This window comes from Halichoerus grypus, chromosome 4 (genome assembly GCF_964656455.1).
Source record: "Halichoerus grypus chromosome 4, mHalGry1.hap1.1, whole genome shotgun sequence".
In the NCBI taxonomy this organism is placed as follows: domain Eukaryota; kingdom Metazoa; phylum Chordata; class Mammalia; order Carnivora; family Phocidae; genus Halichoerus; species Halichoerus grypus.
In genome coordinates this window covers 137812626-137828538 of record NC_135715.1, presented here as the reverse complement: position 1 = coordinate 137828538, position 15913 = coordinate 137812626, and the positions used below count along the sequence as shown (strand labels likewise).

Below are 15913 nucleotides of genomic sequence, written 5' to 3'. Positions count from 1 at the left end.
TACATTCTCGTGCTAACCTGGCAAATGATTCACTAAGCGACTAAAATGGGGTGAGCAAACTCATGGGTAGAGCTGGGGCTGGGAGAAAGGAAAAGGCAAGTCCTACATTTGGGGTTTCCTGAGCCATAAATAACGGCCGTGTTGCCATTCCCAGCAATATGCCTCTGTCGTTAATTAACTTTTATGGAAAGCTATGGTGTTCATGACTTTGGCCTCTCCCCGCTCTTGATCTATGTGGTGTTATGTGGTGTAGACAGCAGTGTTCACAGGTGGGATTTGTCTGACAGAGGAATCAGAAGAGCTCATGTGAAATGCCTGCTAATATATGGCACGTCACTGCAGGGGGCGGCGGGGGGGAGGCGAGAAATCAGTGATGACATGCTCCCTGCTCCTGCCAATTATTTTTCCAGCACCTATTCATGGGGTCATAATATCCGGTTCTTTGTCGGGTTAAATTTTAACTGGTACCCTAAGATTTGGTGGTGTGATACTCTGTACTTGAGAGGGGAAATGATGAAGATGGAAGGGCCTTCTAGAGATACAGGCCCCCTCCCATCCATCGGACCAAACAGGGAGATCCGAGCCCAGCCTTTTGAGATGGCCCACACTAGTGTTAATGATTTGGCCAGAAAATTATCCCCCACCTTTGACCTCAAGTCTTCCTGTTTGGTTTCCAGAAGAGTGGTTTTTATTCTTATTTTTTTATACACATTGTAGTTTTAATGAGTTAAGCACAGGGCTGTTGCCATAGGCTTGTACACATAAGTGTACTAAAGCTTACATCTCAATGAAAGAAGATCTTATTTGGAAGATGCATTTATACACAGTGTAGTTTCAAGCACTGAGGCCCTTGGCTATCCCAGTAGGCTTCTACACATAAGATCACAAACAGAGGGATGCCTGGGTGTCTCAGTCATTAAGCATCTGCCTCTGGCTCAGGTCATGATCTCAGGGTCCTGGGATCGAGCCCCACATCAGGCTCCCTGCTCAGTGGAGAGTCTGCTTGTCCCTCTCTCTGCCCCTCCTCCTCCCCCTGCTCTTGCTCTCTCTTTCTCTCTCTCTCAAATAAATAAATAAAATCTTTTTTTTTAAAGATCACAAACAGAACAGTGGTTTTTAAACACTAGCATATATCAGAATCACAGGGAGGGCTAGCTAAAATACAGATTGCTGGGCTTACCCTGAGTTTCTTTTTTTTTCAGCTTTACTGAAATATTATTGACATGTAACATATGTAAGTTTAAGGTGTACAAAGTGATGATTAGTTACATGTATATATTGCAAAATTATTAGCACAATAAGTTAGTTAACACCCCCCAACCCCTCAAATAATTTTGACTTTTTCTTTGTGTGTGTGGTGATAACATTTAAGATTTACTCTCTTAACAACTTTTAAGTATATAATACAATACTGTTAATCATAATCACCATGCTGTGCATTAGATCCCAAGATTATTTATTTTAGAGCTAGGGGTTTTTACCCTTTGACCAATATCTTCTCATTTCTCCCACTCCCCAGCTCCTGGCAACCACCATTCTACTCTTTATTTCTGATTCTGGCTTTTTTTTAGATTCTGCAGGTAAGTGAAAACACGGTATTTGTCTTTCTCTGTCTGACTTATTTCACTTAGCATAATGCCCTCGAGGTCCATCCATGTTGTCACAAATGGCAGGATTTTCTTCTTTCTTTTTTTAATGACTGAATAATTGTGTGTGTGTGTGTGTTTGTGTACACCACATCTCATGAGTTTCTGATTCAGTAGGTCTGGAGTGGGGCCAGAGAATGGGCATTTGTAACAAGGTCTCAGGGGATGCTGCTGTATTTCAGGGACCATTGCCCTAGACTATGATTAGAAGGATGGTAGGTAACAGCATGGGTTTGGGAGTCAGACAGCCCTGGATTTGAGTCCTGCTTTATGACTGTGAAATTTTAGAAACGTTATCAGACCTAGGCTTGCTCACCTGTAGAAAGGGGATGATGCAAACATCTTGTCTGTTTTAGTTTGTTGGTTGAAAATTAATGAGATAATCTCTATTAAGTGCTTAGCATAGTGTCAGGCACACGGAAGTGACTTTACAGATGGGAGCTTGTGAGTCTGCTCCTTACACCTAAGTCACCAGAACTTCTGGCCCAAAAATTAAGGCAGAGATACCTACTTAGGGGAGTCTCTTAGAAAGTTAAGAAGGTCAGAGAAGATGTAGGTGGCAAGAATCAGTAAAACATAGGCCATAAGGCTATATTCTGTAAGACTTTCTGATATGCTAGGAACGAGAAAAAAAAAAACAAGAGATCTACTTAGTATTACACAGTAGAGAGTCACCCCCAAGAAATCCAATATGGAAAGGGGAGTAGAAATGGAAATCCTAAACTGAGCTTTGGGGCTGTTAGCATTAACATGTAATTTCCAACAAATGTACACAGAGTCTAACAGAATGTTTTCCTAAATGGGCTTTAGAAGGGAAAGGAAGGACGAGGACTCCATAAACCAGGGAAGGCAGGATACAGTGGGCGGTGCCATTCTGTGTCCACGTGACATCTACTCGCAAAGGTAGTGTGTGCCTGGCCAAGTTCTGAAGCAAGTGATGTCTGTCATCCCGGGCCCAAACTAATCTTGTCTTGGTCTTATTTCTGGGTCTCCCCAGGCTCTTACTCAGGGCAATGAACTATAACTTTCCATCTTTTGCTCAAGCTGTACCTCACCCACAAATAATTCCCAGGAAAGAATTTCATAATAATTGTTAGCACAATGTAAAATTCTATCCTGAACTATGATCACTCCCTAGGACAGCACCTTCCAAGTTGTGTTTCTGGGGACTGTGAACAGGTGACTAGGTGATGTGTGGAAAAAGCATTCTTGATGAAACTTATTTGCATATTAAAGGATCTGAGAAGTCCTGAAGTTAAAAAATAAATAAACAAAAAGGCTGCTTAGTTTTGATAACTCAGTGGAGATTTTCCATTTTTTCTATTTTTCTGTATTTCAACATTTCTGTAATGAGCATATATTACTTTCATCATAAAATATGAATCAAATTATATTAGAATAAATAAGAGTACAGATTGGACCACCAAATATAGATTCCAGGCTTCTTTCCTCTCCACCCCACCTGCTGCGGACTGAATGTTTCTGTTCCCTCCAAATTCTTGTGTTGAAGCCCTCCCCCTGCCCCATGTGATGGTACTTGGAGGTGGGGCCTTGGGGAGGTGATTAAGTTTAGATGAGTCATAAGGGTGAGGCCCCGTGATGGAGTTAGTGTTGTTATAAGAAGAGGAAGAGAGACCAGAGTGCGTTCCTTCTCTGTCATGTGAGGACACAGCAAGAAGACGGCTGTCCACAGACCAGGAAGAGGGCCCTGACCAGGGACTGAATCTGCCGGCACCTTCATGTTGGACCTCCCTGCCTCCCGAACTGTGAGAAATAAATGTTTATGGTTTCAGCCACCCAGCCTGTGGTAATTGTTAAAGCAGTTCCAACGGACTAAAAAACTGCAATTCTTTGGAGGAACAAAGGATGACATGATGCCATGTTCCAGAACAACAAATTCTTCATAAAATGTCCTTTTTGAAAGATAACTGTTTATGGATGGTTTGTCTAAGTTTCAAATGCCTCCGATATTTGCCCTATTAGAAACTTCCTTTATCCCAGTTAAAGACGTGAATGCACAAGGCATTCAGTGCAATTAACGGCTCAACCAAATTAGTCTAAAGAAGTGAGTCCGTCAAATCCCGGGACATCAGACATTGCCAGTGTGCAGGGCTACAGGAGAATCCGGGCACTGCATTCAGCTTTACTCTCCTAAGCTTGGGCACAGGCAGGTGGTCGTGGGCATGGGTGCTACATGTATAGGCTACGACTCTGAGAACAGGCTTTTCCTGAGAGAGGAGATCTCCTTCCATCATCAGGTTCAGTACAAACTGGAAGAGCTTAACCCCATATCATTTGGAGATCTCAACTCCATTTCTGGGAAGTGTTTAAAACTTTTCAGTTGAGGCGCACCTGGGTGGCTCAGTCGGTTAGGCGTCTGCCTTCGGCTCAGGTCATGATCCCGGGGTCCTGGGATTGAGCCCCGCATCGGGCTCCCTGCTCAGCAGGGTGTCTGTTTCTCCCTTTACCCCTCCCCCTGTTCATGCTTATGCTCGCTTGTGCTCTCTCTCTCTGAAATAAATAAATGAAATCTTTTTAAAAAAAAAAACTTTTCAGTTGGGGTATAGTGTTGTTCTATAGGCCACATTCTCCTTGGTGGGGGGGGGGGAGTTAGTGTCTCTAGTATTTTAAGGATAATCAAGGGCCCAATACTATCTCAGGTGAAATGCCTTTGGAAAGAAACTGAAGTCTGTGTTCAAATTAGGGTAGGAAGCAACATACATTTGACATTCTAGAAAGCAGCTTTAGGCTGGGCCAACAATGTGGGACAGTTTTTCCAACTGGCAATAACAGAAGCTCAACAATGCTCATCTCTCTTTGGTGGAAGTGAAGCATAATACTGACTGCGTGAGTAGCACCCAGCCCAATAAAGACGATTGGACTTCTTCTCAAGTGGGTACCAAGATAATGATCAGGCAACAAGAGGCCATTTGGGTTTTCCTGAGCAGGGGTCTTCAGGTAGAACAAGCGAATGCCGGCCACAGGAGTTACTGTACTCATCTACCTAGGACGTTGATAAATTAATAAGAATTGGTCTGGGTAATTTTGGTAACATAAATTTCTTAATGGAAAAAATATTGGCCTTTATCTTAAGCAATTTGGGAACTGAATTAAAAATTTAACATTCTCAATTTTTAAGCAGTCAGTTCTTTACTATAAAACTGCCCAGTATCCCTTGCTAAAGAGGAGAACAAGGAGATGAGAGGAAAACAGAAGCTGACAGAGGCCCATACTGTCGGGAATCATACTTGCTAAAGGGAACATTGAGAAATATCACAGTGTCCACACTGTGCAACTGGCCCACAGCGGCTGTGGCTAGTGGTACTTGACAAAGTGCGTGCTGAGCTCTTCAAAGTTGTAGGACCTGAAACTCGTCTCAGTGAGGCACACTCTTTCTCATTCCTTGTGGCAAACTGTCCTGGAGAGAGGAAGCTCCAGTACTCACGCACAGGACAGGTCACGGTAGTAATAACAACACTTACTCACATTTACATTTATAGGTCTGGTCCTTTCTCGATCTGTTTCTCAGAAAGAAAAGTCAAATACCGGACTGTCTGGTTTAAAACCAGACACATGACAACTGTATTTACTAAAACTTCACCAGCTGCTAGGCACTGGGCTATTTGTGTTCACATGTATGGTGTGTTTTATTTCTTACTAAATACTTGTTATGGTTCTGTGAGTAAAATATTTAATTCCTATGGTATAGATGAGGAAATTAGAACTCAGAGGTTAAGTAACTTTTAGCTAGTTATCTAACAAGGGGGTGTGAGTTTGGAATGTCTAATCTCACATTTCTTTATTTTCCTTTGATATTTGATGCATTGAAGTGATTCAAGATCTAAAATCCGTCATCAAGCTTTTCCTTGCCTGATTTCTAGATATGGAATACTTCAAAACTGAATGATAGCATCTTGGGGATCTCGGGAGGCGTGCTGTATATGAAGTATCAGGAAAAGGTTTGAAGAGTACCATCAATAATCAACTGTTGGTAAACTTTAATGAGGTTAAATTTTCCAAAAAAAAAAAAAAAAAATTACCCTAACAATCCCTGAAATACAAGGAGAAGAATAGGCTTTGATAATGATTTTCCTGTGACTTGGTCAGAAGCCACCTCTGGATCTCAATTTACCATTAAGTTTCAGGACCTGCCTAGCTGGGGTCACTTACTGGCCACTAGGTGACTAGTTTGATTAGATTTTCAGACTATTTATTTTTTGCAAGACTTTCAAGTGTTTTGGTGCAATGGATGAAACCAGATGGAGAGACCCTGATGACTCTTCCATCTTCCTAAGAAAATGCTCAGGGAGATCACATGGCAGTTCTCAGACCGCAGGCTCTTCTAATGGTGTGAATCCTTTTGGCTATGATTCCTAGAGGTGTGAACCAATTTCTTCCCAGGAGACATTTTGCTTTCCTTTCTACTGGCAAGTTACAGCCTCCTGGGAAGGAGCACCTCACAACAAGACTGCCAGAGCCATCCGCTGTATATTGGCACAAGGTCAATGAATATGTCTCGGTTTCAATTCTGGGCAACAAAAAGGACTTCTGAAATAATGTTGTAAAAAAAAGCACCTATATGTGTTTAGAATTGACTTGTGGTTGCATGTATGGTTGTTTCTATTTTTGAATTAGCCAGAGGCGTTTTCCCTTGACCTTCTGAAAATGATATAACTCCTAGACTTTACTGTCATGGTGCCAAGTGGTGGGAACTCTTCCTCAACTTCATTTTAATATGTGTGGAGAGTGCATGAACGGCCCTTGAGAATCTGCACTCTGGTAAGCAGAGCACTGATGAAATCCTTAGCAGAAGGATTATGAATTGGAAGGATTCCAATTGGCCAGCAGAGCACTGATGAAATCCTTAGCAGAAGAGCAGAAGTTGGTTTATCTGTGATGATATGCAGGAGTTCTGGGGATGAGTACTTTCTTTTAGTAAGAGGCAGAGGGCCCATCTATTAGAAGCCACTCCCTAGTATCTGAGGCATGAAGAGCTAGACTAGAGTACTTTACAGGGCCATGACAAATGTTACATTTGAATTAGTCAAGAGGCTCAGAAACCCCCGCAAAATGTTGGGTTGAGTAAGGGTGCAGTCTAGGTGGTGTGATGCCCTCACTGGTCTGTGGGTTATTTCTATGAAATTTTAGTTCCTTTTCTATAATTGATACGGTAGAAATAAACACTTTTCAAGCAACCTGATATGTTTACCAAATACCCTCATCTTAAGTGAAGCAAGATTAGTGATGGGCTTTAGAAGAACGTATGTTGTGCCTCACAATCTTCAGAAACACAGCGGGAATGTATTTAAGGTAACTTTATCTTCTATGCTCCAAAACACAAGAAGCCTCTCGGCATATGTACATGGTGAAGACTCTTTTATTCACAAGGAATAGAAACTGCCTCAAACAAGCAAGAACAACCAAGGGCGACTTGCTAGGTCCCAGATCTGGGGAAGCTTGAGGCTGGTGCTCTCTTTGTGACTGCCCTTATCTGCCTGATGTCCTTGGCTTGCCCTCTCTCCCTTCCTCTCCTTCTTTCCAAGTATTAGCCTTATTGCTTTCTCCTTCATCCCCAACACTTCCTTTCTCCACTTAGACAGCTTGAGGCTTATATCATTCAGTTTCACAATTCCCTGAAGGAGTAAAAGAGCTTCTTTCTTGCAGGGTCTTATGTATAATTTAAAAGTAAAACTCCAGTTGTTTCTGTAGTTTCATACGCTCATTAGAAGCCCCCCTGTTAACATATATTGCATTATTTGTTTCAGAGGTACAGATCTGAGATTCAACAGTCTTGCACAATTCACATGTTAAGAAAGAAAAAAAGAAGAAGAAGAATGTAGCAGGAGGGGAAGAATGAAGGGGGGGAAATCGGAGGGGGAGAAGAACCATGAGAGACGATGGACTCTGAAAAACAAACTGAGGGTTCTAGAGGGGAGGGGGGTGGGGGGATGGGTTAGCCTGGTGATGGGTATTGAGGAGGGCACGTTCTGCATGGAGCACTGGGTGTTATGCACAAACAATGAATCATGGAACACTATATCTAAAACTAATGATGTAATGTATGGGGATTAACATAACAATAAAAAAATTTTAATGTAAAAAAAAAAAAAAAAAAGAAGCCCCCCTGTTTCAACCAGAGTTTGAGGCACTGGTCAGGCAGTATGAGGAAATCAGAAAAGGACTCTTAATGGCAACAAAATGGTAGGAGGTGTAGGACATTAACAAATATCACCTAATTTGAAGTAGCATGTGAAATTGAGACAGAATAAGTCTAAATGATGGAAATGAGACATCATCTGAATGAGACCAGGGTTCTTTCATGAGGAGAAATATTCTGTTTACTGAAGAATGGATTAGATTCCACATGAAAATCAACTAGGGGGAAAGTCATTCCAGAAGGAAGGAATCGTGTAAAGAATGGTAAAGAGACGGGAAAAAGGAAAAAGTATCTTGAACAAATTATAGATTTTGTAAGGGAAGAAATGTGAGCCAAAGTTAGTAAGAACTGTTGGCATCGGATCATAGAGGACCTTGAAGTTCTCAGTTTCAACCCAAGTTGTGTCCACTTTTTTTCAAAAGGCTACATAGAGCCAGTGAAGGTTCTGGAGCCAGGAGAGACCAGATCAAATCATTTATTAGAGAGTTTCCAAAAGCAGCCACAGTAAGGATGGGCTGAATGGGGAATTTGCTTCAGCTTCAGGAACGCACCTGTGGCTGGGGAGGAGCCGGCAGGGCACTCTGGCTGTGGGAAAAGAATCATCGGGATTGCTCCTCTTGAAGCAAAGCTCTAAGTTTCATACACAGGATTAGGGTCATAGCTATGAATTGCCAGCCAAGACCAAATTTTATTTGTAATCACATGGCCCCATTTCTCTCCTAAAGTCAGGTCCATGTCTCCACCCAGTAGCTGGCCATTCCCTGGTATGTCCCGGCACCACGACCTCACGTTCAATGTCACCTCTCCTGTCACCTTTTTATGGTGGCATCATTTTCTTAGCAATTCAGGCACGGCCATTCCTGAGAATAGGGGACAACTTTGGTGAGTCACCATGATAGTCTCAAACGCCAACATTTTTATGTGGGAAAGCACTAAGTTAAAATGAACACGGAGGACATGCTGAGAGGCGGAGCCAGCACACACACGTCAGGTTTGCCGCCTCACAGCCGGGGTGCCACGGAGCAGGGCCGGCCCAGCCCTGTCTGCAGATAAGGGGAGCAAAAAGTCTCATTGTTGTGGACAGACTGACAGGAGCTCAGATCATTTCTGAGCTGTGGCGGGTGGAAACTCTTCCTTCCCCTCTAGCAGATGAGTCCGGGAGACAGCCCGTGTAGTAACTCAGAGGCCCCCAAGAAGCTTCCTCCAGGTCCATGAGAGCCATGAGGACTCATTTGAATATAGCTCAGCTGCTATCACCACAACCCCCAAATCATAGTGACTCAAATCAGATACAGGTTTGTTTTTCTCAGGCAATAATCTAAGCATAAGCAGCCCCGGGCTGATACGGCAGCTCACTGTGTTGGCAACTTTGGCTTCTTAACACACAGCTTCCATCCCATGGTCTCATCATGTCCACATCCCACCAACCCTACAAGGGTTCCCTGAAAGTTGTACACGTGCCTTCCACTCACATCCCAATGGCCATGATGCAGCCCTCTGGCCACCCGTGGCTGGAAGTGCTAGGGCTGTGTGCACAGCTAGTAACAATAGCTGATGTTCCCACCGTGCTTCCAGGAACCAAGCACTGTTCTAAGAGCTTTACACACATGACTTACTACCCCATGAGATAAGTACTGGCATTATCCCCATTTCACAGGAAGGTAACAGAGGCACAGAGAGGTGGAATAGCTTACCCATGGGCATCAAGTAAGTGATGGGAGTGACATTCAAACACTCACATGCTGGTTCCGAAATTTGTGATCTTAACCACTCTGTGACACTGCCTCTAAATTCAGGGTTCTCTCAGTAAAGGAAGAAAGGGAAAATGAAAATTGGGGGATAATCAGTTATCACAACCCCAGCACCCCAGTATCCATGTTTGCCACACACCACAATGGCTCCAAGCTTCTCTCCCTTGCTGCTCTGTTATTTCTAGGTTTCCAGCACATCGCCGTTCACAGCAGCCTGAGGCCCCTACCCCATGTCCCTGCTGAGATGGCTGACATGGTCAGGGCTGGTCTAGACTCTTGGCTTCTGGCTTCTCCACACTCCAGCGTCCCCTCCACTCTCCCACCAAATGAATCTTTCCCAATGCTCCATTTCTTCCTGCCATGCCCCTCTTTAGAAACCAGCAGAGGATAAGCACAGCTTAACCTGATCAACTTCCTTCTGCTAAGCTTGGCCTTCAAGGCTTTCACAGTTTGCTTCCAACATCCATTGCAAACTTATAAATCCCTCCTCAGAGTCCACACAGATCCACTCTACACCTGTCAGATGGGTCTACTTATGCCATAGGTACCCCTGTAGCTTGGCTGTCAGATAGAAAAGGAGGTGTCACCCGTATATAGATAAAAGATTTTTGCTTCAGTCCTTTGGCCACTGAGAATGGCTGCACCTTGCCCCTGTTCGCTTGTCCGAAGTCTACTTGCATCTGACTGCCCAGGGGCTAACTCAGTTCTGTGCCCCTGTGTATTGAATAGAGAGATCCTCAGTGGCTTACCCTGCCAGCCTGTGGTGCCCATTCCTCCCTCCACTCTCATTGCTCTTCCCACAGCCTGGCCAATGGTGTCAGCCCTCCTCCTATGTATCTAGTCTTGCATGTTATAAGGTGGAGGCCAAGTTTTTTTGTCTTATCATGATCCCCCACTGCAGTGAGATGCTCAACGTTGTTCGCTGATGGCTAGTAGTTGGTTCTAAGTGGCTTGGTTAGTCACTTTTGAGATCCCTGTAAGTAACATAATTTGGAAAACAATTGCCCAGCTAATGTTCAACGATAAGGAGAAATTCCACATTAAATCTGCAGGATGGATTGCCTAATGTTAAATGTAAAGAAAATAAGAGTATTGCATCTCTTCCTTTGCCACGGGTGTGGATTGTCCATTTTCGATCAGTTAGAAAAGGCAGATGGAGATCTGAAAGGCTGTTTGATGCTCAAGAAGACCTTTTCCTGTATTTGCATTAGGAGAAATATTAAAGAGCTCTTCCTTGAGCCGAAGTTGAACACCAGCCATCTCTTGAACATCAAGCTCTAAGATGTGGGGAAGGAAGCCAGCAGGCATTGATGAACAACCTTTGTTTCCGAAAGAATGGATCGAAGAAGGAGGAAAGTAATTTTCAAAGGGCTATCTTTCAGAAACATTTTTGTGCTCTTGGCTCCAGAGTAAGAGGGGAAAAGTGGTGACAAGAATATGTTTTTAAGTCAAAGCATTGTAAGCTCATCTTAGACTTCTGAGCTTTCAGAGTGTTTGTTCAGGAGGTGGTTTCCAAGGTTTTACAACTTTGCTAAAAACATTTGGCCTCCTCTTTAGATCCATCCAGCTGATATCATTTTTAGTGACTTCCGAGGCGGCATTGTTGCTGGGAATTGATACAGCAATGAATCTTTACTAGCACCCATCAAAACTGGACTTTTGTATCTCACATTTTACTTTGACTAAATTTTTCCCTTTTAGAAATGCCCTGGAAACCAGCTTTGTCTTGTCAATTGAATAACAAGCATGGACTTTATATATAACTTCTGCCTGGTCACAGGACCACTGATTTGCATCTTCTGGTTAAATGCAAATGGTTCATCTCTAAGGTCAACGGCATTTGCCTCTCTTTAAACAAACAGCACTAAAGCGACTTGTGGACACGCACTGTTTTTTTAGTTTGGCTTCTCTCTTTGATCTCATGTTAACATACCTTAATGGCAGGTAATGATTGATAATAGAGTATTGTAAAGTTCGGGTAATAAATACTGCTTAACTCATAATAATGCCGAATAATGTACTTTTTATGACTCAGTTTGATGGAAAATTTCCTTGTCAGCTCAGTCTAATTGTCCAAACAAAACCACCCATTACTTGAAGAAATACATGTCCACCCTAGACACATTAATTAGGGTCATGGCTGGGCTGCACAAAGGAATATAGTAACACTTCAGTTATCTTTAAATGTAATCTTTGGGCAATCTTACTAATGCTAAACTCAGGTTTAATGAGAGACTTTTGTTTACACTTTGCCCTTTGAGGCTTGCCAGCCTCCGTTGGAATCTGTCGTGGTTGCTGTAGGCCACATGCACACCCACCGGGGTCTTTCCTTTGAGACGTCCAGAGGTCATCAATTCTAGTGATCTGAACATCAAAAGTCACAACAGTCACTTCTCTTTATCTTGGCATGGGGGCAAGGGGATTTGTATGAAGAGAGAAGGAACATCTTTTTAATTTGTTATTACTGGATATTTAAAGATGGATGGCATTGAGATTAGAGTTAAAAGGGGACCTGGTGTCTTGGTGTTGAGAAGCTCAGGTACTGTACATCAAAGTGCTTGGTGAAGTCCTACTTGCCCAAGTGTGGTATTTCCACGATGCTCTGCTGTCTTCGAAGTCCCAAGAATATTCCAAATACAGCACAGCAGAAATCCAGAAGATAACCACGTGGGCTTTTGACAAAATGACCAGTGTAACACCCAAGGTTTGACTTCAGGGCATACCCATAATGAATCCAAAAATAGTTTTCTGAGAAAGAATGCTTGGTTTTAAAGTTTAGCATGATTCAATTCATGGTTCCAAAGTAGTGAATTGTTACTATCCTCCATCCAGGGGCTAGTTCCTTGCATGCATGTGGTGAACGAAAGGGTGTGTGTTTAATTTCTCAGATTTGAGACAAATTGCCATCTCATGGATGATAGTCTCATATGTTATTTAATACCTAAATTTCTAGGGAAACCCACAAGAGGAAACCCATGATGGGAAAAATTTCATTCCCACTTTTCTTTTCTCACAACTCTCTATAGATGACTTATTCCTTAGGTATTAGACATTTATGGTTAGGTACCCAGAATGGCTTGCTTTCATGAATAACATTGTCCACTTCATACAAATTACTTGCTATCTACCTTGAGTCCTGTTTTTTTGAAAGAGCAGAATATGTCACATTGGCTTTAAAATAAAATCTGTTTGTCCTTAATAATTTCACCCATTTATCCCGATGATTCATTTCATGTTCTACTTCAGTCTGTTTTGGCTGAAATTCTTGGAAGACTACAGAATTAAAAATGATATTCTTTAGAAATTTGACTTGCCGAATTTATACAAAGGTTGATGTTTTAGTGGGATCTATTTGTTTGCTCCTTTCAATTAAAAACATAAATACTTTTTTCATTGTTAAACATGAGAATACATGCCTAGAACTCTTATAGCAGTTAACACACCATGGACTGTAGAAATGTTCCACGTTAAGAACTGCATGCACCAAACAATAGGTACATTGCAAATGTCACTGCCAATCAACTGCTTTGCCTTTCCTGATGGATGCATGCTGATGATTGGTGAGGCTCACCAATTGACATTTGTCTCGTAAGTTTTTAAGACAAATTAATGCAACAAGAATGATCATTTGATCACTGTGTACTTGAATTACATTTATCTTTTCTGATATTTTATTCATTTAGATAAAAATCAAGTTTTCAGAATCCTTATTTTTATATATATTCTATTTCTTTTTTAATTTTTTAAAGATTTTATTTATTTATTAGAGAGAGAGAGCACAAGCAGGGGGAGCGGCAGGCAGAGGGAGAGGGAGAAGCAAGCTCCCTGATGAGCAGAGAGCCTGACGTGAGACTCTATCCCAGGACCCTGGGATCATGACCTGAGCAGAAGGCAGATGCTTAGCCGGCTGAGCCCCCAAGCATCCTTATATTCTATTTCAAGGGGAGTCCGTTTCAACTGTATTTTGGTAACTTAAATCAACACATCTAAATAAACTAGACAGAGCAGATATTCTCAACCCTAGCTGCATGGTAGGTCTTTAAAAATGCTGATATCCCAGGACCACCCAAGAAAACTTAAATTAGGATCTTGGAGTTGGGGCTCTGACTTTATATGGGCTTTCTCTTAAACCTTCCCAGGTGGTTCTAACATGTCGATCAGAAGTTAGAAACCACTGAGTGGGTGCAACATTTCTAAAACTCAGGTCCCACACAGCCATCATACAAAGTTGAGTGGGACACTTGTTAAATGCATCTTCCCCAGCCCCACCCAGCCCCACTGAAACAGACCTGCTTCAGGAGAGCCTGGAATTGGAAGTTCAGCATGCACTTCCTGGGTATGCGGCAGTGTGAAATTTACTACCCTGCTCAATCTGCTTCATTTTCCAGATAAACTGGTCTCACATAAAAAAAAAAAAAAAGTTAGACTAGCTCCTTTAATCCTCACAACAACCCTTTTGCAAAGGCTACTAAGATTACCATTATACCAGTGGGAAAACTCTCAGAAGGTCCCACTGCAGAAACAGGATTTGAACTTGTGCGGTGGGACTTCACAGCCCACGCACACGCACAGCCACGACTCTGTAGGTCCAGAGCGTATGCTCGGGACTGCTGCTCTGCGGTGATCACAGAGAGCCAGCTCTGTGGTTAAGTTACGCATTCATGAAGCACAGTAAATAAGGTGCAATGTATGGTAAGGTAGAGAAAAAGGGGGATTCATGCTGATGTCGGTGAGGGTTTCAGGAGAGGCTTCATGAAAAGACCAGGCATTTGAGCTGGCCCTCTCAGGGTGCAGGGGGTTTCTACAGGCAGATTTTGTGCAAACGCAGGCAGAACAAGGTAGGAGGTGCTCAGAGAATGGCAAGAGTTTCTACAATCAATGCAGGGTTGTGCCAGGTGGGAGCCAAGGCCAGAGAAGCAGACTTGAGGTCTTCTGTGGGGGGACTGGATTGCATTTGCTTCTTACCTATGCCAGCAGTCAGCCATTCAACCAACAAATATTGTTATTCCAATACTTAGATGGTGCTTAGCGAGCAGAGGGGAAATTTAAGAAGTGGAATCTTTCATCACTACTGGTCAAGAACTCATGCCCCAGGGGTCACTCAGATCATTTAAAATATTATTTATTAACTTTTGAATAGGAAATACATTCGCATGCGATAAAATCCAAATGAACAAAAGGCTGTCTCCTACCCACTTGTGACAACCAGCTACCCAGATCCTCCTCCCAGAAACAACCATTATTACTCAACTAGTGAAACCTTGGCTGCTGCATCTTTCTTCCCTTTACCACATTCACATGGGCACATAGTCTGTGCAACTGTCAACCCGCCCCATCCCAGTAACTCGCTGAGGTTCAGCCCGGAGTATGGTCATACAATAATGCATCCAGAATTCTCATAGGTACCCATTCAACCAACATTCCTGGATGCCTACGGTATGCCTACTATGGGATGGCTAGAATGGGGATAGGGAGATCAGTAAGAGATAACACTTGCCCTTAAGGATCACACAGTTTAATAAGGTAAACCACCAAAAAATAATGATTACAATGCACTGTGGGAAATGTTGTAATAACGATAAATGCAGGGCTTTATGAGGATAAGTGGCCTCTAAAGCCCAAGCTCTTTCTAGTTCCTGCTGCCTCTGGGCAGAGAAGGTTGCTGAGCCACTAAAGCCCTAGGCTAATGTCCTACTTAAGGTGAATTACATCCTTCCAAACTCGCTGTTTTTCCTTTTGCATAATTTGATCAAAATCATTCCTCCTCGTCATGGTCTCTTCCACATGTGGACATTTTTAGATGGGTGTTCCCTTGTTAATTATTAGCTATGAACCATGGTTCATTCTCTTTTTCAGTCGATTCATTTTACTTTTGAATGCATTCTCTCGCAGTACTGTTTTGGATTTGGGGCGGATGGCATAAACCAAATTTTGTGAGTTTTGTGCCACTGGCATGTGATTTTGAGCACTGCTTTGTTCTGTTTAATTCTCATGTGGTCCCACTGAAATGTCAATAGGCTATGAATATTCACAAGAGTGCAGGTCGCAGTAACTCCTTTTATGAAAAATAATGCAGCACGTTGCACATGAAGTTTTTATTCTTTGGAAACAGTTTCTTAGACTGTGTTCCAAGGACACATTTCATAAGATATTAATAGATATTATACTCAAAAAAAAAAAAAAAAAAGGATTCATGGCTCAGTACTTTTGGAGATGAAGAAATAAATGGACTTCTTTACTCCAGAAAGTCTTAGAGCCTTTAATGTGCCAACGTACATCATGGATTTCCAGGAGAAAGTTGTATGTGGTGCTCTCAAACCTATTTTAAATGAAAACTGGGTTTTGTTTGTTTGATTTTT

General features: G+C 42.5%; 1 protein-coding gene across 1 annotated transcript in view; it reads left to right on the top strand.

Moving 5' to 3' along the window:
- Nucleotides 1-11551, top strand: part of LOC144381506 (uncharacterized) — a 71214-nt gene extending 59663 nt beyond the window's left edge. The window contains exons 4-5 of the mRNA XM_078069986.1: nucleotides 1520-1580; nucleotides 10766-11551. Coding sequence (XP_077926112.1) covers nucleotides 1520-1554 — 35 coding nt within the window. The 3' untranslated portion in view covers nucleotides 1555-1580; nucleotides 10766-11551. The remainder of the gene's footprint in view (nucleotides 1-1519; nucleotides 1581-10765) is intronic.
- Nucleotides 11552-15913: the final 4362 nt, after the last annotated feature.